Source organism: Heloderma suspectum, chromosome 3 (assembly GCF_057233095.1).
Source record: "Heloderma suspectum isolate Gila_16-S chromosome 3, 16-S_ref, whole genome shotgun sequence".
Classification (NCBI taxonomy): Eukaryota; Metazoa; Chordata; class Lepidosauria; order Squamata; family Helodermatidae; genus Heloderma; species Heloderma suspectum.
The window spans coordinates 207,792,340-207,815,561 of NC_139460.1; the positions used below are offsets into that span (position 1 = coordinate 207,792,340).

General features: G+C 45.6%; 1 protein-coding gene across 2 annotated transcripts; it reads left to right on the forward strand.

Moving 5' to 3' along the window:
• The first annotated feature begins 1,430 nt into the window (after positions 1-1,430).
• Positions 1,431-23,222, forward strand: ZNF365 (zinc finger protein 365). 2 transcript variants are annotated; one of them, XM_084841883.1, is made up of 5 exons: positions 1,431-1,676; positions 4,890-5,635; positions 16,896-17,076; positions 22,233-22,270; positions 22,415-23,222. In XM_084841883.1, exons 2-5 carry the CDS (start codon positions 4,905-4,907, stop codon positions 22,662-22,664), a joined length of 1,200 nt encoding a protein of 399 aa, XP_084698009.1. In that variant the 5' UTR covers positions 1,431-1,676; positions 4,890-4,904; the 3' UTR covers positions 22,665-23,222. The 2 variants fall into 2 exon arrangements, with proteins under 2 accessions (XP_084698009.1, XP_084698010.1); XM_084841884.1 differs by having other exon boundaries at positions 22,418-23,222.

A 23,222-nucleotide genomic window follows, 5' to 3' on the forward strand; every position in this document is an offset into this window, starting at 1 on the left:
TGGGGCTCGCTGGTAGCAGCCAAATGCGTCTGCTCCTCAGTATATCATTTGATGTTTGGGGCTTTAAAACAGAGCTCCTTATTCCTCTCAGTGTGATCATTAAGAATTTCTACAGCACTCAGTGGACATACAGTGTATTTTACAATTCCCAACTCACCTTTTCTGACATTATTGATATTCAAGTAACTATTTAAAGACATTGGCAGTCATCACATTAATATAGTCTATGGCATTTGCGGTGTACAACACCTTACAAATTTCATTTATCTTGATCAAATTAACGTGGGTGTCTTGTTTTCAGAACCTGATCACACTAACAAGAAGATCGTTGAATGTTTCTTTGAACACTTTAACTGCAAAGTGTTTTACAATTCCTACCTACTGGGCCGCACAACAACCCTGTAGGTTTGTTCAAAGCCACGGAGGGAGCAATCCTATGGCTGCTAGACAGTGGCTAGATGGCCATAGGATATCCTTTTTTCCAGGAACTGACCTCCCCCCCACTTCCATGCTGCCTCAGAAGCATCCTCCATGCTTGCAAGAGGAGTGTGGAGTGGCCGAAAACAGGTGTTCTGGGAAGGGCGGAAATGCTTGTACAACACATCCAATGTGACATACAGGAGCCTCCTCCCCCGCTCAGCCCTCCCATGGCTAGACAGAGGCAATTGGCTCTCTAGCCAAAAACGCAGGGCAGTAGAAGCACAGAGGGAATGATCCCCTCCATGCTTCTCCTACCCTGCATTGGATAGGCGGTTGCCTCCGAGTTCGGAGGCGACCACCTATCTGAATAGGATTGTGCTCACAGAGGATTTCCTTTGACGCACAGCTACACATCTGGCATCCCTAGCAGGCTTTCATTTGTCCAGCAAAGACTCACACCCTACACCCCTCTGGTTTCTGTTTGCAGTGCCAAGGTTCAACCCTGGAACATAATAAGTAAGAAGAGATGAAAGGGCCCCTGAGCAAGTGCATTCTGCTATGAATTCTTCTAGCATTCCCACCCTGCCTTTCCTTTTTTTTGTCATGAAAGTTTATGTTGAAATAAAGGTTAAAAAATAAAATAAAGGAAACAAAAAGTGTGCATATATATATATATATATATATATATAAATAAAAAAATAAATTTAGGCCATTGCTTGCTCTCATTAGGGGGTTAATGGAGTGCCGGTGCCCTCTCCCAAAGCCCAGGAATTAGAAGGCTGAGCTCGAACAGAAGATGCCCTTTGCAGGTCACTGCCAAGCGAAATGAAACGTGGCTTTCCCCCATCCAAGCCCAGCACTGCCCACTAGGCTGCCCTGCCCTGCCCTGCCCTGCCCTGCCCTGCCCTGCCCTGCCTCCCCTTCCCTTCCCCCTCCTCCTTCCACGCGTTTGCTTGGAAGCTCCCTTCCTCCGCTCGGATATTTCGGGCTCCCCCTCTCTGCCTTCGCCTGAAGCGGATCTCCGCGCTCTGGCCGAAACCCTCCGCCTCTTCGCCCGCCAGGCCGCCCGTCTCTCGGCCGCCTTCCGCCTTCCCTGCGGGGGTGAACGTGCGGGCGAGAGGGGCGTGAGCACGTGTGCCCGCGCCGGGGTTTCAGCGTGATTTACGGCTCTGCCGAAAACCGCTTTTCCCCGCAGCAGCAGCAGCAGCACTCGCAGCCCCCCGGCCGCCGCCGCCGCCGCCACAGCAACAAGTCAGGTAAGAGCCGCGCTCTGCGCCACAGCCTGGGGCGAGGGGAGAGCCGGGGGCGCTTGGTGGAAATCAGGGCAGGCGGCGCAGGGGGCTCAGAAGGGGCCCGAGGTGGGGGGCTCAAGTGGCGTCGGGGAGCAGGGCCGGAGAGGCAGGCGGGCAGCCCCGGCCAGGCGCACTGTATCAGCCAGGAGGCTGGCTGCAAAGCTCAGGTCCCTGCAGGAATCCGCGGTCACGGCTGGAAGGAAACCCACTGCGCTGGAGACATGTTTGGCCCCAGACTCTGCAGGGTGGCCAACGTTTCTCCGTCCTCCACAGATATCTCCCCCCCCCCCGCAATATCTTGCTGTTCTCTACCCCGCCCCCTTCCTCAACCTCAGCATCCCTCTTAAGCTTGGATGGGCAAAAGCCCCCCCCCCCCCGCTTTTCCTCCCATCCGCAGACCGCCGGTGCTGCTCCCTTTCACCTTGCTGCTCCACTCTTCACTCTCTCTGGAGTTGATTGTCATAGAGGAGGACGATTTCTCTGTCTTCTCCCCAACTTAATCGAAATACCCCCCCCACCGACCCCCCCCCCCTTATTGACCCGGATATGTCAGTAACATAACGCTATAAAAGGGAATCTCTGATGGGAAATCGGCTTTCGAGGACAATTCGTATATATAGCAGCACCCCACCCACCTCCAGCCTGGTGCCCTCCAGAAGTGTTGGCCTATAACTCCCATCATCCCCAGTGGCTGGGGATGAAGGGAGCTGTAGGACAAAGCATGTGTGGGGTTGCGTCCTGGAGGCTGCCATATAGTGTTAGGCTTATTTTCTGTCTGTGCGGTGCTTTCACAAATTCTCTTGCATTCTTTACAGTACCTCCATTTTTAGGTGCTCAGTAAATATTGTTATTCTCTTTAATGAATAAGTTTTGGAGGTTCACTGAGGCGGAGGCAGCCTTGAAGTAACTTTCTGTGTTGAAATCTGAATGAGATTTAATTTCCAGAATTCATTTGATCCTGAGCTCGATTTGCACGTTCCTGATATCTGCAGCTCGGTTTTTATTTGCAAACAAACAAACAAGGGCACATTCCAAAGTTAAGCACTTGAAAGTCTCATTGATTTCAATGTGAAGGATTAAGCACACATTGTCCCACTGAGAAGCACTTAATTTTGGCTGAGTCATGCCCAAATCCCCAAATCATGTTAGGCAGCAGGAAGACTATAAATGCACATGGCCTCCTGATTGGGCTGCCTAACATGACATTCCTTTTGTCATTGAACCAATTTTTATCCCACCCTTCCAAGGTTCAGGGTAGCTAACAGTGGAACAACATTTAGATCCTAAAATATAAAAGAAGACCCACAAAACCACACTGAAATGTGGTGGCTGATGCAGGATCTTAAGCATTTCTTTTATTAGTATTTATTGCACCTATATTCTGCTATTCATTTGTGAAACTCAGAGCAGCTTATGTCGGACTCTTGGCCACTATTGATTTGGGTGACACTTGCTTAGCTTTAACAATAAACTAAAATTTATCCTTGGACCATATTTCTCTAGGCCCACATTTATATATTTCTTTTTTTTAAATTGTAATGTTTTTAGACCTCATTGCTGTGGAGAAAAAAACAATAAGGATGCAATCCTATGCATGTTTAGACAGAAAAAAGTCTTACAATTCCCAGCATTCCCCAACCAGTATGGCTGGCTGGGGAATGCTGGGAGCTGTAGGACATCCTTCTGTCTAGACATGCATAGGAGTGCACCCTAAGTTGCTGAGAAATGAAGAAAGATTTTTGCACTTGTCAAGAGGCATGACTTCTGCTACTGCTACCTAAGATTTATTTAGCTCTACAGTGGATTTGGTCATGTAAAGAACATGCTGCCTCTCCAGAGAAAGTGCACCTCCACGCATCTATCTGTCTCATTTCATTTTTTCAGTTCTCTGAAATTGAAGTGCTCTGACCATTTAAAGAAGTGCTCTTTAAAAGTTTATTATTTCTGAGCATTATTATTATTATTGCTGAGTCAGACCATTACAGCCCAGTCCTATGCATATTTATTCAGAAGTCCCCTCGAGCTCACTGACAGATACAGTGTAAAGCAGGGGTGGGCAACTCCAGATATTTTGGCTTATAACTCCCATCAGTCTTAGCCAGCATAGCCAATGCCAAGGGATGATGGGAGTTGTAGGCCAAAACATCTGGAGGGCCACAAGTTGCCCAGCCCTGCTCTAAGGTAAATGTACATAGATTGGAGTGTACGAGAGTCCATCTAGGCCAGTATAATCTGCTTTGGCTGGCAGATCCAAGGTGTTTTCCAGTGTGGCTGCTTGAGACCCTTGCAATCGGACATACTCGTGAATGAATCTTGAACCGTCTGCATGCAAAGGATGTGTGCTACCACTGACTTCACCCCTGTTATTGCCTCTTCCCACACATTGCATTTCCTTCCTCTCCATGACCCTGATTCTGCTCTCCAGGTCCCATAAAAAACCACATTTTAGAATGGAATTAAATTGCCATGCAAATGTATGCAGATTTCACTGACCAGCATCACTGATTCCAGTTGCAAAATGCATCACAGAGGTGGAAGACTTGTGACCCACCATATGTTGTTGGCTTCCAGCCAGCCAGGCCCATGGTCAGGCATGATGGGAGTTGTAGTTCAACAACATCTAGAGCGGCCTTCCCCAGCCCAGTACCCTGCAGATTTTTTGGATTTAAAATCCTATCAGTCCCAGCCAGCATGGCCAATGATCAGGGATTATGGGAGTTATAGTCCAAAGCATTTGGAGTTGGGGAAGGCTGATCTAGAGGCCCACAGCTTGCCCGTTCCTGATGTAGAGTTTTCTCAGCTACAGAATTCAGAAACTTTTAGTGCAGGACTGGGCAACTTGTGGCCTTCCAGACGTTTTGGCCTACAACTCCCATCAGCCCTAGTCAGCATAGCCATTGGTGAGGGATGATGGGAGTTGTAGGCCAAAATGTCTGGAGGGCCACAAGTTGTCCAGCTCTATTTTAGTGCAAAAGTCTAAATCCTTTGGCTAAGAGCAGCCTCCTCCAGTTTGGCACCCTCCAGATATGATGGACTACAACTCCCATCATTTCACCATGGTTGGGGTGATGGGCACTGTAGTCCAACATATCCGGAGAGCAGCAGGTTGGGGAAGGCTGGCTAAGAGCATACCTTTTTATACAAACCTAAGAAGCATGTCGTTATTTCCCTTTCTAGGAATTTTGGAAAGTAATGCAACAGAACACTTTTGAAGAAAGCAGATACCCCTGGCAGGAGTCATTTGAAAATGTCAGTGTCTGCCTGCCATTTCGTTGCCCGCGATGCGGGGACCACACCAGGTTTAGGACCTTGTCTTCCTTGAGAGCCCATCTGGAATACAGCCATAGTTACGAAGACAGGAGCCTCCTGACAAAATGCAACCTGTTTTCGTCCCTCAAAGATACGGAACTGATCTCTTCTTCCAAGCCCTTGATGCAAGGGATGCTTGGGGATGGCACAAGCGTCATGAAACCAAAGTTGTCCTATCTAAACTTCTGCGATGGGGCACGAGAGAATACAAGGAACAGGAAGCCGTTGGAGTTGGAAGCCGAAAGGCCTGCGTCTTATGGGTCAAATTACATGTCAGGAGAGTCCACCGACGAACCTAAACCAGGGTTGGCGGCAATGACCACAGACTCCAAAGCCTCATTTGAGGCTCACGTAAGAGAGAAGTTTAACAGGATGGTAGACGCTGTAGACAAAACGATTGAAAAGAGGATCGACAAGCTTACCAAAGAGCTGGCCCAAAAGACGGCTGAGCTCTTGGAGGTTCGGGCCGCTTTTGTGCAGCTTTCGCAGAAGAAGCAGGAAGTTCAGCGGCGAGAGAGGGCCCTTAACCGGCAAGTGGACATCGCTGTGGAGATGATTGCGGTGCTGAAGCAACGGCTTACGGAGTCTGAGGAAGAGCTCCACAGGAAGGAAGAGTAAGTTGAAGGATGATTGATGAAGCAGCAGGAGGCTTTTTGCAGCAAGAGTTTCTGGCATGACTAGACAGGAGCAAGAAGGTCTGTGGGCCTAGGTCTGGTATAGAGCCAACTTCCCTAACCTGGTGCCCTTCAGATGTGTCAGACTACAACTCCCATCACCCCTCAGCCAGCATGGCCAGCTCCCTCTCCTGTAGTCCATACCTTCTACTTGCCCTTCCTTTTGGAAACATACTGCAGTAGGAATGAAATTATACCAACTAAACAAATGCATACACTTCTAGATTTTACTAATTGTAAATTAACTGTGGGTTGTTTAACCCATGATTAAACTATAATGTCCAATTTTGGACGTCATGTTGCAACCCCTGATTGTCCTGATCGGAGGTGGAATATCCAGAATGACCATAGAATGCGACTTGGATGCACTGTGGCAAATTTTGGGTTAACTAACCCGTTATTTGCTGTCATAGTGTGCGAATTGGGTCAGCGTGTGGGTTGATGAACTTGAGAAAGTGACTGAGAGAGAGCGAGAGAGAGAATGTGGGGGTGATGATTTTAAATTAAGATCATCCCCACCGCACACTCTTTCTCTCTTACTCTCTTTATCTCATACACACTCTCACACCCCATGCTCCCATCCATTTCCACACACACACATCACCACTGCCACAAAATGGACACCTTTTGAAAGTGCCCAGTTCTCCCTCCTTAGCAGGGAGCAGGGCTGTCGCCTCCCCATCCAGGCAGGGATGCCTTTTGAAAGCCAGATCAGTGCTTTCAAAGTGCTCTTCCCTGCTCTCCGGGACACTCTGTGCAGCCTCTGCCTTTCGCTGGGAACAACTCAGGATTGAAGGAGAGGTGCTGCCGGAGATCTTGTGGGCCACATGCAGGCTGCAGGTTCCTCACCTCTGTTTTATACAAATGACTTATAGGTGTCGCCACTTATTTATGTCTGTGTCTCCTTTTTCCCATGATGCAGAGTGCACCTCAGCTTCAGGAAGTATACAGTTTCTGCCTTGAGGTGTTGATCCACAGATTTTAGAAGAAGGCATGCATCAGGATGTTAAGAACTGGGTTCCAAGCATCATCAAAATCATCTAAATTTATTAGATGGAACTTTTTAACAAGCAATTTAGTAAGGGTGAGACTTTAAAGTCCAAATGCCATCTGGTGGGATCACCTGTAGAGGAAGATGCTTCTCTGTGAATAAGTGGAACAGGGCAGGGGTGGGGAACCTCAGGCCTGAGGGCCAAATCTGGCCGTCTGGGATTTCCCTTTCCCTCGACCACTTATCATTTCCCAGTTTTTTTTCCCCATTCTAAAAGGTTGAAATGCCTCTCCTAAGGCTTAGCTACTGGCAGGAAGAGCTGTAAGCTACAATATGCTGGTGTTTTTGGCCCAACCCCTTTTGCCTGGCTCCACCCCCTTTTGCTTTTGGACACATCCACCACTGGATTGCGGCCCCGAGAGTTTCTCCAAAATGGAATTCAGCCTTTGGGCTGAAATAAGTTCAACAACCCTGGTATAGGGGCTGCACTATGTCCTGCTGTGCTTTGGCTTCAGGACTGGAGGTAAAGATATAAAGGTCTTGTTTCCAAGTACCCCCCCCCCTTCGCCAATTCAGCAGCAAGTCAGAACTGCAAATGCCACCTTATGGGATCGTATCTCGGAAAGAATCATAATTTGGCTTCCTGCCGGCATTCATAGCAGATTCCAAAATCATGTCGGCAGTTCCAGCTCATCTAAAAATACTTTCATGTTGTATTCATGAAAAATGTAATAATTGCTGATACATTATTTATATGTGAACTACTTTAAGGCTTCAGTCCTCTGCCTGCCCGCTCCCTGGTGTTCCCATTGACACCAGTGGAAGAAATTGGGAGCAAACCAACCAAGGACTGTGGTTTTAGTGTCATTTAGTACTCTCAGACCCCCTTCAGGGGGTTTACAACACCTTGACATGTTTCAGTTAAATGTATGGTGCTGCTGTTACTAAAATTGGCTAGCCCAATAGCTCAGAGGTGTAGAGCAGCAATCCTAAACACCATTAACTAGGAAGTAAGTCCCACTTAATTTAGTGAGACTTATTTCCAAGTAGGCAGGGTGAGGCTATAAGCATTCCAGCACTGGGAAGTGGGCAAAAATGGTACCCCATACCAGCACTGGAGCCTGATCTCATGCTGGCACATCAGTGGTTGCCACCTGCTACAGTAAATAAGTGCCAGACAAGGTACTTGCACACAACAACAAGCGGGAAGGTGGGGTAGCATGGAGTAGCGATGTCCTTGTATGTCCACATTTTTTTGACTAGTCCTCCTGTCCACAAATATCTCTATTTGAGCCAGTGTGGTGTAGTGGTGAGAGTGTTGGGCTGGGAGATCTGGGTTCTAGTTCCAACTCAGCCATGGAAGCTCACTGGGTGACTTTGGGCCAGTCACAGGCTCTCAGCCCAACCTACCTCACAGGGTTGTTGTTGTGAGGATAAAATGGAGAAGGAGGAAGATAATGTAAGCCACCTTGGGTTCCTTGCAAGAGGAAAAAAAGGTGGGATATACATGCAGCAAATGTAAACGTAAAATGTATTAGCTAATGCACATTGATGCCTGAAAGCAAAAACAACTTACCTTCCAGTGAACAAAAGTTTCTATGCTTGGTTGTCTGGAGACAAATTTTACTCACCCCAGGTGATCAAGCAAAGGTCTATTGACAAGCCTATTTTATGACACTTTAGAAAGATCTTTTGAAATAGCCTAAGAGCCTCCTTGGTGGAGTTCTTGTGCTTTTAGTTTGAATGTGTGTTTCACTAAAGGGAGTTTTGGGTGGCTGTGCTCCGCTTGTGAAGTAATGGGATGCCATTTTAGCTGTTATAGCATAACCCACTATTTATGCAGTGGCATCTAAAGCAGAATCACATTGTTCAGGCAGTTCAGGTGATGTTTTGGGAAGTCTATAAGTAAAGCTGCCATCCTGTACACACTTACCTGGGAGCAAGCTGCATTGAACTCAGTGAGGCTTACTTTTGAGTAGACATGTACAGAATTGCGCTGTACATGAAGTCCTTTTTGTTCCACCATAATATGATTAATTTCCATCTCACCCTGGGATGACATCCATTTATAATTGGCTTTTTGAATCCTCCCACCCCCACCAAGTATTCAGCTGCATGACCTCCTCTGTACCTTTGGCCAGACTGATTTTCATGTTATGCTAGAGTCCCCTCCTGTTTCCAGACTGCCTCTGTGGAAGATGGGAGTGATGAGATTAGTTTAGAACTAAGTAAAAGAACCTCAGTGTTTTCAATATGGGCTTCCATGGGGCCAAGAGAACAAGACGTCAGAGTGGTTCTGCTCTCAGGGAATGCTGCAAACACCTAAAGCTGAACATTTGCTATGAATATGATTTATTCCCTTTGGTGTTTGGTTGCCTGCCTTGTGCTTGCCAAGCCCTGTGCTGGAGTTTGGGGACTGCCAGGCTCCGTAAAGAAATCCAAGGAGAATCTGAGGTCTCCTGATAAGGGCTTGTTGTGCAGCTACAATTTCTCAGCCTGCATTGCATCCTCAGTCTAGAGCCAGGTTCTTGTTCTATCGCAGGCTTTAAAAGAAGAAAGAAGGCAATGAAACCAATGACCTAAGACAAGGTGTTTTTTTTAGAGTATAGATGAGATAGAAATTAGGGCAGAGGGGCAACAAATGGGATGTAGGGCAAGTGAAGCAATTTATATTGTGACAGCAACGTAAGAACGTAAAAAGCCATGCTGAATTGACTAAAGGCCTATCTAATCCAGCATTCTGTTCCCACAGCCTTTGCATGGCATAATAATAATGATAATAATATTACATTTATATGCCGCTTTTCCACCACTGAGTCAGCCTCAAAGTGGCTTATAGTCAATAAAATAAATGTCCATGCTTTGGAGAGCCTACTGTTCAAAGTAGGACGAGAGAGAGGGAGAGAGGCAGGAAAAAAGACTCAAGGGTTATGCATGAGGGCTAGTTTAGATATGTAGTCATGGCTTTGTGGTGGTGGTTGTTAGTATTTATTAGATTTCTTAGTTGCCTTTTTCTTTATAAAAGACTGAAGGCGACTTACAGCGGGATTAGAACATATAAAATTTAAAACAGCTAAAAACAATTTCCACTAACGTAACACATCCCCGTGGTTGTCTCTCAGCCATTAGTACATTATCATCAGTATTATCATCAGTACATTAGCTAGGTATGGATTTGCTCAGCGAAAGTACCAAGAAGTCAATACTGCACCAAACAAATTAGTACCATGGGTATACATGCATGTGGATCCTAGTGATATAAAGCAAAAGGTCAGTTTTCAGTTTGTGTTATTCTTCCATGTATCACTGCAAAGATTAATATTCACAAAATCATCAACCATATCTGTCTCCCGCCCACCCCCGGTACTTTGTTTTGAAGGAAACGACCCAGTTCCAAGGCTCCTGGGAGTGAGTCCAAATTCTTGGCCATATTCTTCAAGACTCAAGGGGTGGGGTGTTGGGGGTTGGTTATGCATTCTGGTGACAGTGCTTATTCACTTCAACCAGATTTTGGAGCTGAACCTTCTCTAGGTAGGGAATCAAAACGGTACTCCCTCCACTCCTAGCCAAAGGAAGAGTTGATGTGAAATGCCATCAGGTTTGCCAATTTGGGATGCCTGGCTCATACTTCTGCAACCGTACTGAACGTTCTCCATCATTTGATTTGGGTGCACCTTTGCGAAAATGCACATGCTTGGCAATGCAAAGGAAGTACCATGTGAACAGGAAGTACACAGATATACTAGTACATATTGCAGCACTTCCTGCAATTGTGGGAGCTGTGAGCAGGCCTTGGAGTCACTGCCAACGTGCAAATTGTACAACTGCAGGCAGCTGTAAATGCAGGCACTTTTCAGCCCACACACTACTTCCAAGTAGTTATAGAATCACAGAAAAGTAGGGTTGGAAGGGGCCTATGGGACCATCGAGTCCAACCCCCTGCTCAGTGCAGGAATCCAAGTCAGAGCATCCCTGACAGTTGGCTGTCCAGCCTCATCTTGAACGTCTCCAGTGTGGGAGAACCCACTGCCTCCCTAGGGAATTGGTTCCATTGTAGTATTTCTCTAACAGTCAGGAAGTTTTTCCTGATGTTCAGCCGGAATCTGGCTTCCTGTAACTTGAGCCCATGGTTCCGTGTTCTGCATTCTGGGATGATCGAGAAGAGATCCTGGCCTTTCTCTCTGTGACAACCTTTCAAGTACTTGAAGAGCGCTATCATATCTCCCCTCAGTCTTCTCTTCTCAGGGCTAAACATGCCCAGTTCTTTCAGTCTCTCCTCATAGGGCTTTGTTTCCAGTCCCTTGATCATCTTTGTTGCCCTTCTCTGAATGCTCTCCAGTTTGTCTTCATCCTTCTTAAAGTGTGGTGCCCAGAACTGGACACAGCACTCAAGATGAGGCCTAACCAGTGCTGAGTAGAGGGGAACTAGTACTTCGCGTAATTTGGAAGCTATGTTTCTATTAATGCAGCCCAAAATAGCATTTGCCTTTTTTGCAGCCACATCACATTGTTGGCTCATATTCAGCTTGTGATCGACAAGAATTCCAAGATCCTTCTTGCTTGTAGTGTTGTTGAGCCAAGTATCCCCCATCCTGTAACTGTGCATTTGGTTTCTTTTTCCTAGGTGCAGAACTTGGCATTTGTCCCTATTAAATGTCATTTTGTTGTGTTCTACCCAGCGCTCCAGCCTATCAAGATCACTTTGAATTTCGTTTCTGTCTTCCAAGGTATTAGCTATCCCACCCAATTTTGTGTCATCTGCAGATTTGATCAGCATTCCCTGCACCTCCTTCCTCCAAGTCATTAATAAAAATGTTGAGGCGTACTGGGCCCAGGACTGAGCCCTGCTGTACCCCGCTCGTTACCTCTCCCCAGTTTGAGAAGATCCCATTGATAAGCACTCTTTGAGTCCGATTCTGTAGCCAACTGTGGATCCACCTGATAGTTGTTTCACGTAGCCCACTTTGAGCTAGTTTGCTAATCAGGATACCATGGGGCACTTTGTTGAAAGCTTTGCTGAAATCGAGGTATATTATGTCCATCAGCATTTGCTGCTTGTGAGTTTCCCACAGGCAGCTATGTGAACAGAATGGTAGAGTAGATTGACCTTTGGTCTGATCCAGCATGGCTCTTCTGTGTTCTTACAGGTGCTTGATGTTTCATGGGTGAAGGAAAATATGAATCTTAAGATAAATAAACCCTAAATAAGACCTTAAGAGTTTCCTGCCCTTTCTAAGTGATAGGGGCCATTGTTTTTCCCCACACTAAAGTCTGAATTCCTTTTTCTATGAAGTTGGTTACAAAACATTATTCATTGCAAACAATAGGTATTCATTCCAGTATATCTGTGCTGGGCAACATAAGACAGGTCCTTGTGTCCTTTCTAATGCTTAGCTATTCTGGAAGTAACAAAGAATTTCCTCAGTCAGTTATTTACACCCTCCCATTTTTGCCCTGGGAGTTTTTCAAGGGCACATTTTGTTCTTACAACCAAATAAAATCTATTTCAGTTAATGTAAACCTGTGCCATATATCCAAAAGTTGGGTTTTTAACTTACTCTTAAATTTACTGCTCGGCTGTTGAAGCTTCAACCCTATAACCACTTACCTGGGAGTAGGCCTCATTGAACTCAGTGGGGCTTCTGAGCAGACATGCATAGGATTGCACTGTAAGCCACATACCTATTAATCAGTTATGAAAAGAGCCCCAGGGCAACTGCAGTTATTCATGGCTTTCTTAGAAGAATTTACTCCACCTTTCTAAAAAAAAAATTTCAAAGTAGGTCAAAACAATACATAGTAAATAAAAACATCAAGAAATTACAAGGATAACAAAAGAGAGATTAAAGGACCAAGGACTAAAAAGGGAGTAGTAGCATCAAAATACCTAAGGATGGTCCTCTTTAAAAGATCACTGAAACCATTCTGTCTTTGCTGTGCATCTAAAAGTGAGTAGCGATGAGGCCAGGCAAAGTCTTCCTTGGGAAGCTGCTCCAAATTTGGGTGCCACAACTGTCAAGGCCCTGTCTCAGGTACCTCCCCCCACCCATTACTGCTGGTGGGGGAATCCAAAGTAGGGCCTCCAAAGAGGAACAAAGTTGTTGGCGGTCTCATATGGAGGAAGACGATTCTTGAGATATTCTTGTCCCAGGTCACATAAGGCTCTAAAGGTCAAAAACAGTATCCTTAATGGAGCCCTGAAACAAATTGGCAACCAGTGTAGTTGGTACAAGATTGGCATACTGTGATCAACTGGCTCCAGTCAAAACTCTGGAATGTAGAATCCATGGAACCTTCCAGACTGTCTTCAAGGGCAGCCCCACATAGACTGTCTTACAATAGTCTAATCTGGTGGTGATTAGACCATGACTGACTAAAGCCAGGCCTGGTTTCTCCAAGACAAGGTGCAGGTGGTGTATTAAGACAAAGCTGGTAAAAAGCATTCCTGGCCACTGCTGCCAACTGGCCATCCAGAAGCAGGGTTGGATCCTGAAGTACTTCCAAAGCAAGTTTGTTGTTTCAGGGGTAGTGCAACTCTGTCCAAAAGAGGCTGTATAGCTGCCCCTAGCTCACCAGAACTCTGGGCTAACCTTCTCTTTGTCTTGTTTAGATTAAGCTTCAGTTTGTTCAGTGTGTCCAAAACTGCCACCAGATACCAACCAATTCAGAACTTCCTTTTCTCCTCAGGATTTGAAGACTGAAACAGAGAGAGAGAGCACTAGCACAAGCTGGGTGTCATCTGCATAGTGGTAACACCTGAGCCCAGGAACCAGGGGTGTTGCTGAATGTAAAAGATTCCGGCCCCAGGCCCACAAGATACAAATCTGCATAAAATATGCATATGTTGATTTACACGCAAACATAGAATTACTTACAAGGATTTATTAAATTTCATAAGAGGCAAATTAATTTCTCAGCCAAATAATCTCAAATAAAATAAATTCTACAGCGAATTTGCACCCTGCCCCAAATCATCCTGAATCAATGGGAAAAGGATTTTTTTTAATCCCTCAGCATAATTGCCATGCAGGGACAGTTTTTTTTTGGGGGGGGGGAATGTTGCCACATGTGGGGAAGGGAGAGTTGATCCTTCCCTCCCCGGCTGCAATCCCCCTTGAAAATCGCCCCCAACCCCCCAGGACAACAAAAACTTAAGGAGAAAACCTCCAGTTGGCATCAATAGACACTCAGGTCTCTGTGGAATAGATCTGGGACCATGGGACATAGATTTGGGCCCAGGACCTAGTGATGGCCCTGCCAGAAATTCTGGATGGCCTCTTTCAGCAGTTTCACATAGATGTTAAAAAGAAGCCTGGGAGATAAGATCAAACTTTGCAGCACCCCATCTATCAAAGACCACAGGGCAGAGCACCATGTTCTGGGACCTACCAGAGGTCCCAGAAGGACCAGAGGCTTCTCAAGACAATACCTCCCAATTCCATCCCAGCTGGGCTGTCCAGAAGCATACCATGCTCAGCGATATGGATGGTATTAAGATCCAATGTGCTGGAGTGGTTAGAGCAGGCTTTCCCAACCTGGTGCCCTCCAGATATTTCAGACTGCAACTCCCAGCATTCCTGACCATTGGCCGTGCTAGCTGGGGCTTATGGGAGTTGAGGTCCAAAACAGCTGGAGGGCACCAGGTTAGGGAAGCCTGGGCTAAGGTGTCAGATAAGGTCTGGGAAGGTCAAATCCCTACTCAGCTGTAAAGTTCATTGGGTGACCTTGGGCCAGCCACTACCTCTCAGCCTAACCTGTCTTTCCAGGTTGTTGTGAAGATAAAATGAGGATGAGGAGAACCATGTCTGTCAACTTGAGCTTTTTGGAGGAACATTGGGTTTAAGTGTAATAAATAAATATACAAAAACACTGAAAGCTCCTCAGAGCCTCAGGAGAATTGAAGCTCCCTCTGTCCTCCTGACATAGGAGGGTGTCCAGCGCAGTTTCAGTCCCCAAACCAGTTTAAATAAGTCCCACTGAAAGCAATGGGACAACTTGGTTGTGATTAGCAACCCCACTGAGAGCAACAGGCCTAACAGTGCAATCTTAGGCATGTGTGCTTAGAAGGAAGTCCCACTGTTTAATACCCTAATTAGCTTGACACCCTAATATGTGCATTTAGGATTGCAGCTTTAGTCATGACTCACTTTAGTTGCATGGGGCCTAATACTTACTACAACCTGGAGTGCCACAGCATGAGAGGCACCCCTGTGTATATTTCAGGAGGTTCCTGGTTCAAGGCCAGCTGACTAATAGCAAGCTATTTCCATCTTTGTTTTTCTTTGCATAGCTTAGTGATAGAATGTAATTTGCATGCTTATGCCCCCAGTTGCAGCCTCTGGCATCTCCAGTTAAAAGGATATTGGGTAGCAAGGCTGGGAAAGACCTCTGTCTGCCTGAGACTCTGTAGCACCACCAGCACCAGCATCTGGCAGCCTTGGGCAGCTGCCAGGGCCCCACTGCCCTGGCAAGGCCCATGGCTGATGCCTGCCCTGGGCAGCCCTATTTTCTCTTTCTGACCCAGCACTCTGAGCAGTGCCAGGCAGCTGGATCTCGCCACCCTTTCAGTTTCCCATAATGCCTCTGTGTTGTATTGGGCATCCTGGCTTGCCATCCCAGGAAGGGCCTGTGCTTTCAGTTTCCTGTTCAGTGTTGCCTGCAGCAGCATGCTGGGTAGTCTGTTCTCAATCAGCTTTATTTACTAAGGTTGTTGCTGTTGGCTTCGTATCTTCTGCATGGACGTTGCTTCATGACGGTGCTACTTCAACCCCTACCTAGTGTCACTCTGGGGCATGGTGGGAAAATAGAAGGGAGGCTGGTGCTTGGAGTGCTGCCACCTCCACTAGATAAACCCACCAGGGTCCCTGACAGAGGAGGGGCTCTTCAAACCTGGAGCTGGCTCAGAGAGGTGTTGCCTCATGGAGGACTAGGCTAGGCGGGGGAATGTTCTGACATGGTATAAAGGTGGCTTCATAGCAAGAGAGTTCATATGTTCATAGCAAAGTTTCAAATGGATTTAGATGATGAGCTGGGTTCACATTTCCTAATGATGCTCATGTTCTAAAGCGGCCTCTCCCAACCTGATGCCCTTCAGATGTTTTGGACTACAACTTCTATTAGCCTCAGCCAGCATGGCAGTAGTCAGGGATGATGGCAGTTGTAGACCAAAACATGTGGAAGGTGCCAGGTTGGGGAAGGCTTCTCTAAAAGAATGCATATGATAATCATACAATCTTTTGAAATCATATTTCAGTTCAAGGAACATCACTTGATGGCTCCAATCTAAGGGAATGCCTAAACCCCATACAGGAGACTTCAAATGCACAGTGAAGCATTTGTGTTCCACTGAATTCGGGGGAGCATGAAAATTCTAAATGCAGCCTTCTCCTCCCAAATGCCGACATATGAGAGAGTGGATAGAGAGACGTTCCCCGTCCCATAATATTAGAACCCGGGGTCATTCCATGAAGCTGAATGGTGGGAGATTCAGTGCATAGTTCTGTAAGATGTAGTGATGGCCACCAATTTGGATGGCTTTAAAATGGGATTATGCAAATTCATGGAGGAGAAGGCTGGCAGTGGCTACAAGTCATGATGGCTATATGCTACCGCCAGTATCTGAGGCAGTATGCCTGTGTATACCAGTTGCTGGGGAACACAAGCAGGAATATACTGCTGCATTCATGTTCTACTTGTGGGCTTCCCACAGGTAGCTGGTTGACCACTATGTACACAAATGCTGAACTAGGACTCTTGGTCTGATTCAGCACGGCTCTTCTTACGTTCTTATGCCATTCCCCTTTTCCAAAGTGGCAAAACAGCTCTCTTGCCACTAAGGCTGTTCCTTCTGCCTGAAAATCATCCCTCTGCACAATCTAGTGCTGCTGGTGCAGGATCAGGCCTGGGGCAAATATGACACGAAGGAGAGAACTCATTTTTATCACCTGGACTTTTATTTTCAGAAGGGATGTGGGCCTGTCTGGTGCAAGACAAATTACATCAGTGCTGTTCACTTTTTAGTTCTGTGCCTGTGGTCCGGGGAAGGTTAATGTTGCACATGGCACAGAATATACCTGTAGTACAGGCAAGAGGCTCTCTGAATTAAAAGCTGGCATCCACGCTTTCCTGGTGCTTGTTAAAGAGGATAACGAAAGGCCAGCCTTCTTCACAAGGACAATTCCAACAGAGCTGCATTTTTTGTCCTTACAGAGAAGTTGTCACATTTAATCACTTCCTGGAGGAAGCTGCCGAGAAGGAGGTTCGGGGCAAAGCCAGGCTCCAGCACTTCATTGAGAATCTGCTGCAGCGGGTGGACCTGGCAGAAAAGCAGTTAGAACATTATCAGAATCAGCAGATCATGGAGGACTACAGTGATGTCCATGAACACGTGGTAAGCAGAAAATGGTGGTCTCTTTTGCTGCGTTGTGCTTCACCATACCAGGAAAAGGCAGGTGGGTTTTTAATGTAAATAGGTGCAACCTGAACGAAGGGACACTATGCTTAGTGTTTGGCGATAAGTCCTTTAAAAATCTCTGTCCTTCTTTGGGCTGATGGCTTATTTACACTCTAAGCTCATGTTCTACATAAGCAGCGGGTGCTGTGCTAGTTAATAATAAGGGCACTTGAATTCCTAGATATTATTACATTTTTTAATCCTTTACTTCCTCCAGGTAGCCCAAGGGGAGAGTATATGGGTTTCTCTCCCTTGACATTTTATCTGCACAACAACCCTGTGAGGTAGGTTAGGCTGAGAGACAATGACTTGTCCAAGGCACCCTGTGAGCTTCATGACTATGTACACCAACCTTCCCCAACCGGGTGCCCTCCAGTTGGGACTACATCCCCCAAGCAGGATAATGGCCATTCTGCCTGGGAGATTATGGCGGCTGTAGTCCAATACATTTGGAGGGAACCAGTTTTGGGAGGGCTGATGTAGGCTGATGCAGCTCTACTCGTGAGCAACAGCTGATGATAGTGAAAGATGGGGATATACATCTCAATCCACATCAAAATACACATTCAGCATCTTGAAGACTGAATGATAATCTTGATGTGCCTGTGGATACACACTCAGGCACGTACCCACATGAGCATCAGCCATGCATATGGGATGCCTGCTCTTCCAAGTGGACCTGCCTGGCAGGATTGAGGCAAATAGCTTTTCAGAGACTTGAAGGTGGGATGACAGAACAAGGGCTGCCAGGCTGTAGCCCAGAGACTTGATGCAGAGATCGTATAACACCAGTTCTGACACAACTGCACCAGCTGTCTATGTATTTCCAAGTTCAATTCAAAGAGCTTGTGCTTGCCATTAAAGGCCTAAATGGCCTGGCTCCTAGATATCTTTGGGAGTCCCTTGTCCTCCCCGTTCTTTGTGATCAGTTCATGAGGCTCTGAGTAGGTTCCATCTTTCATGTAAGTGAAATTATCAGGGGTGAGGAGCAGGGCTTTTACTGTGGTGTCACCCACACACGGTACCTCTTTCCTGAGAAAGAGATCTGCCTGGTCACCTCTCTAATTGGTTTCTAATGCCAGGACCAAACAACAACAACTGTTGTTCCAGAAAGCTTTCCCTGTCTTTTAATGCAACTTTGCAGGAAACAACGATTGATTGTGTTTGCAGCTGCCGTTTTTTGGGTGTTATGCCCATTTTAAAGTGCGTGTGGGTCAATGTTGTTAAAAAGTTTTAAATGCAATTTAGGGTGCAATCCTATCTGGATCGACGGTCACCTCCAAGCTTGGGGGCGATCACCTATCCAGTGCAGGGCAGGAGGAGTGGTGAAGAGTGGATCTCCTCCTCGCTCCCTGCACCTGGCTTTCAAGGCTAGACAGCCGATTTTGGCTGTCTAGCTTTGGGACCTCGGAGCATGGGAAGCGGCAGCCGGACGACACATAGGATTTGTCGTACTGGCATTTCCAACCGCCCCGCCCCCGGGAACTCCCTGTTTTTGCCACTCCGTGCTGCTCTTCAGAGCACGGAGTGCAGGGACAATCCGCGCTGCCTACGAGGTGGCACGGGAGGGGGTGGGGGTCAGTTCTCTGGGAACCGACCAATCCTATGGCTGTCTAGCTGCTGGCTAGCAGCCATAGGATTGCGCCCTTATTTAATTATTTACTGGAGTACTCATATGCTGCTTTTCCAGGCAAATACGCTCCACAAAGCAGCTTACGATATAACCTAACTAATACAAATACATTTTAAAACAATCTCATCAACAGTCATCATAAAGCACTTTAAAATATAAAAGATGTAGGAAATACAATTAAACTAAAGATAGCAACATTAAAACATCCCAATCCCAACTAGCAAAGATGAAATACAGCGCAATAACAATTTTAGAACTTCAGCATCAGCAATTAAAAGGAGATTGAAATGAAAGGGATGTGAATGCCCTTAAGGTCTGCCCGGACCCTAAGAGGGTCTTCAAGGCCCCTCTCTGGGTGCCCCTGCCAAATGAAATGGGGTGGGTGGCTACTAAGGAGAGGGCCTTTTTCTGTTGCAGCACCCTGTTTGTGAAATGCTCTCCCCAGGGAGGCTTGCCTGCTGCCTATGTTGTGGTCTTTTGGGGGGTACGTAAAGACCGTCTTATTTTCCCAGTCTTCAGTTTCTGTTCTTTTTAAATCTGTTATTGTATTTTTAAATCTTTACACTGCTGCTGCTTTTTACTTTGGCTTTATACCTTAGTTTTAAACTTTTAAATTCCTGTATTATGCTGTATTTTTTGGTTTTAATTGTTGTGAACTGCCCATAGAGCTTCGGCTATTGGGCGGTATAGAAATGTCATACATTAAAAAAAACAAAACAAATAAAAGCAATTAAAGAGAGGGCCAAAGACCCATCCCATGGGAGGGAGTTCCACAAAGATCACTAAAGAAGGCCCTGCTCTTCTGCTGTGTGCTGATCTAATGGTCAGTCTTCAAATCCTAGCAGGTTCATACCAGTGTGGGTGTAGGGTGGCCACTACACATCACCAAAAAGAGGAAATGCATGACCACAAATGAGGACAAAAGAGGGCATGGTGTTGTGTAACAATTACATCTACTAATGTAGATGCAAATTTATAAATAATTACTATAATTTAAATAGAAATAGAATGTCTCAAAAGCTGGGAAACCATTGAATGATTGTTGGTTGTGGGGGGGGGAAGGGGGGCCTGGGGAAGGGTTGTGACTACTTGGGAACCCTGGAGATTTGAATTGGGACCCCAGGCAGGCTGGACTTGACCCCTGGGCCTGAGGTTCCTCACCCCTGCCATAAGAATGTAAGAAGAGCTTTGCTGGATCAGACTAAAGGCCTGTCTAGGCCTGCGTCCTGTTTCCTACAGTGGGCAACCAGACACCCCAATGGGAAGCTCACAAGCAGGACATGAGCACAGTAGTGCCCTCCCACTTGTGTTTGCCAGCAGCTAGTATTCAGAGCCATGCTGCGTCTGAGACTGGAGGTGATATATAGGCATCTGATGACTAGTAGCCATTGATAGCCCTTATCCTCCATGAATTTGTCTACTCCCCTCTTCAAACCATTCAAAGGGCATTTGCCAGTTGGGCAGTATATGAATCTAATAAATAATAATAAGTCCCTATTGTGGTTCCTGAAGAAAAGGTTTTGCAGGTTTGGGTAATGCTTCCAATCGGGCAAAATCACAGATGACGGCAGGATAGAAAACAAACGTGTACCAGCAGTCAGTGATAACTCTTAGTGTACCTCTTTCTTGATTCACAGCATGAATTTCATCTGAAGCATCAGGTATCCCTTTTAAAAGAAAGGTAGCGATAAACAAGAGTAAACAAAGAAACGTGATAATTGAGGGTGCATGTGCAGTCTGCGTGATATAGTCGCACCTCTCCAAATGAGCCATGACTGCTAATTGGTTCTGGAGATCCAAAAAGAAAATGAAAATTCACCAGTAAATGACCTCAACGTTGTGATTTGAAACAAGAAGGCAATATCTTTTATTGGACTGGCTGAACAACACTTCTGAAAGGCATGCCAGATAATGAAAATTCATGACCTTGTGGCAGACAAAGAACTGCATTAAACAGAAACTTTGGTTTACATTTCTTTGTAAATTTCTGCTAGCCGGCATGTTTTCTACTGTAACATTTAAATTTTGAGTACAGGCAGAATTGTGTGTATGTCTGATAATTCATCAAAAGCTCAGAAATTGCTGTTAATACAGTATTCATGTTCCTGAACATCTCAGCTTTTATTTTTTTTAAAAAGTTTCTAGCCCTTAGGGCTATGATTATAGGTTTGAGACTACGTGGACAACGCCTGCTGAAATTTTCAGTAGTTAGGAGGTTCAGACTTCCATGCGTTGTATAGCTCCTTGATTCTGCTCATGAATAATAGAACCAGAATAAATTATACAAAATGGTAAACACTGCAGAATAAATCGTGTAAAATAAAATAATGCTGATTTGCTCAATCTGCATAATTTAGGATGCTATACTATGCATGCCTTCCTGGGAGTCACTGAATTTCTGAGTTTACATGCATAGGATTGGACTTCTATACAGATTGCAGAATTCAGTCTATCTTGGTGCAGAATTTGATTTTTTATTTTTAGCACCAGATTACACAAGAGTCTGGATTATAGGCCTCTGTTGGAGGTGACAAATGAGACACATCAAACACATCTACTGAGAAGTTGCCTCCACTGAAATTAATGGGAACATGGAATTTCCTGATAGCAGTTTTGTTTCTGAAAAAAAATCAGATGCATTCATCAAGCTGATTCCAAGCTGACCCAATCTGGATCTGTTTTTATGATGTGTAAAAACACTCTTAGGGTGCAATCCTATGGCTGCTAGTCAGTGGCTAGGCGGCCATAGGATAGGTTGGTTCCCAGGAACCAACCTCGGAGCCCACATTCCAAGGTCAGTTCCTGGAGAACTGACTCCCTCCCTACAAGGCAGTGTGGAACAGCCCCACACTCCACGCTTGTAAGAGCAGTGCGTAGTGGCAGAAAAGGGGTGATCCCGGGGTTGGGGTGGGGAGGGCAGAAATGCTGGTATGACATATCCTGTGTGTTGTCCAGCCGCCGCCACCACCCCCACTCTGACTTCCCGCAGCTAGAGAGCCAAAATTGGCTGTCTAGCTGCAAATGCAGGGCAGGAGAAGCGCAGAGGAGACGATCCCCCCCGTGCTTCTCTTGCCTTGCGTTGGATAGGCGGTCACCTCTGACTTTGGAGGCGGCTGCCTATCCCCATAGGATTGCTCCCTCCAATTCATAGGTGCAAAACCAGGTCAGGTCAGTGGACTCCCAGGAAAAGGATTTTGGAAATCTGGGGCTTTTGTTGTTTAGGTTTGTGCTTTGTTTCTGCATCTAGATAACTATTAAAATAGAAAGCAGTTTTTCAAAAAGTGAATTTAGGCTGCAATCTTCTATTCACTTAATTGGGAAGAATCTCAATTCAAATCGAAATAATTTAATTCTGAGTAGACATATATAGGATTGCACTATTAGCAAATAAAAAAATAAAAGATTATCTATTTAGTATTTGCTCACATCACTTTGAATAATGTTTGTGTATGTTTTTTAGTTTACAGATATGTCATCCAGTAAGAAACCCCGATGCCTGTATGTATGCCATTTCATATCCTTAATATGAAGTAATATTTTTGATAATGTGTTGCTGAAACTGTGCATCCTTTATGTTATAGTTGCAGAGTTCTCTATTAAATCTGACTAACTCTTCCTGTCCCCCCCCTTTCTTCACATCAGCAGCCGAGGAAATCAGCATGCCTTTTATAATACCCCTGATGCGAAACCTCATTCTCTTCAGAAAGGACGAATGCACCTGAAGAAAGCCAAGGAGGACAAAATCTGTGCCCATCCAGTTAAATTATTTTATGAACCTGTTGACTGCTCAAGGGACATTTGGAGGCCTCAGAAGAAAGGGGATGTGGCAAATGCTGCCCGAAAGGTTAATGCAAAATCAAAGATAAGTAAAAAAAGCAAACAGCTCTACTAAGCATCCATATGTATGTATGTATGTATCTAACCTAACCATAAATGCATAGTGCAAGATCTGATAGCTTTGAGCTACCACAAAGAAAGATTAACAGCACAATGCTGTGCATGTCTACTCAGAAGTAAGTCCCACTAAGTTCAATGGGACTGACTCCCAGGTAAGTGTGCAAAGTCCCACTGAACTCAGTGAGGCTTACTTCTGAGTAGACATACATAGTATTGCACTGCCAATCACACCCATTGTTTAATCGCTATATATTTCCCTGTTCATTTGGGCAATGACTTGACATAATTAATAGATTATAATAGTAATACATAAATATAGAAGACCAATTTACTGCCTCATTTCCAGGACTTTGGTTGTGTATGTGAGGTGGCACTTTATTTTTGCAAGAGTTTATTTCAGTTGAGTTTGGTATTTCACACTGTTGTTGTATATGCATTTATAATATAACCTCAGACATTAGTTTTGGCAGGTGGCTTCATCATACAACTGTTTGCTGCTCACATTCAAAGGAATCCCTTCTGCCTGGCACCTCCATAAATTAACTCTCCTTCC

Excerpts from the sequence above, each read along its gene's own strand:
- ZNF365 (XM_084841883.1), top strand. The coding sequence starts at position 4,905 with ATGCAACAGAACACTTTTGAAGAAAGCAGATACCCCTGGCAGGAGTCA. Across the intron at positions 17,077-22,232 it reads GTGATGTCCATGAACACGTG|TTTACAGATATGTCATCCAG; the intron begins GTAAGCAGAAAA and ends TATGTTTTTTAG. Across the intron at positions 22,271-22,414 it reads AGTAAGAAACCCCGATGCCT|CAGCCGAGGAAATCAGCATG; the intron begins GTATGTATGCCA and ends TCTTCACATCAG.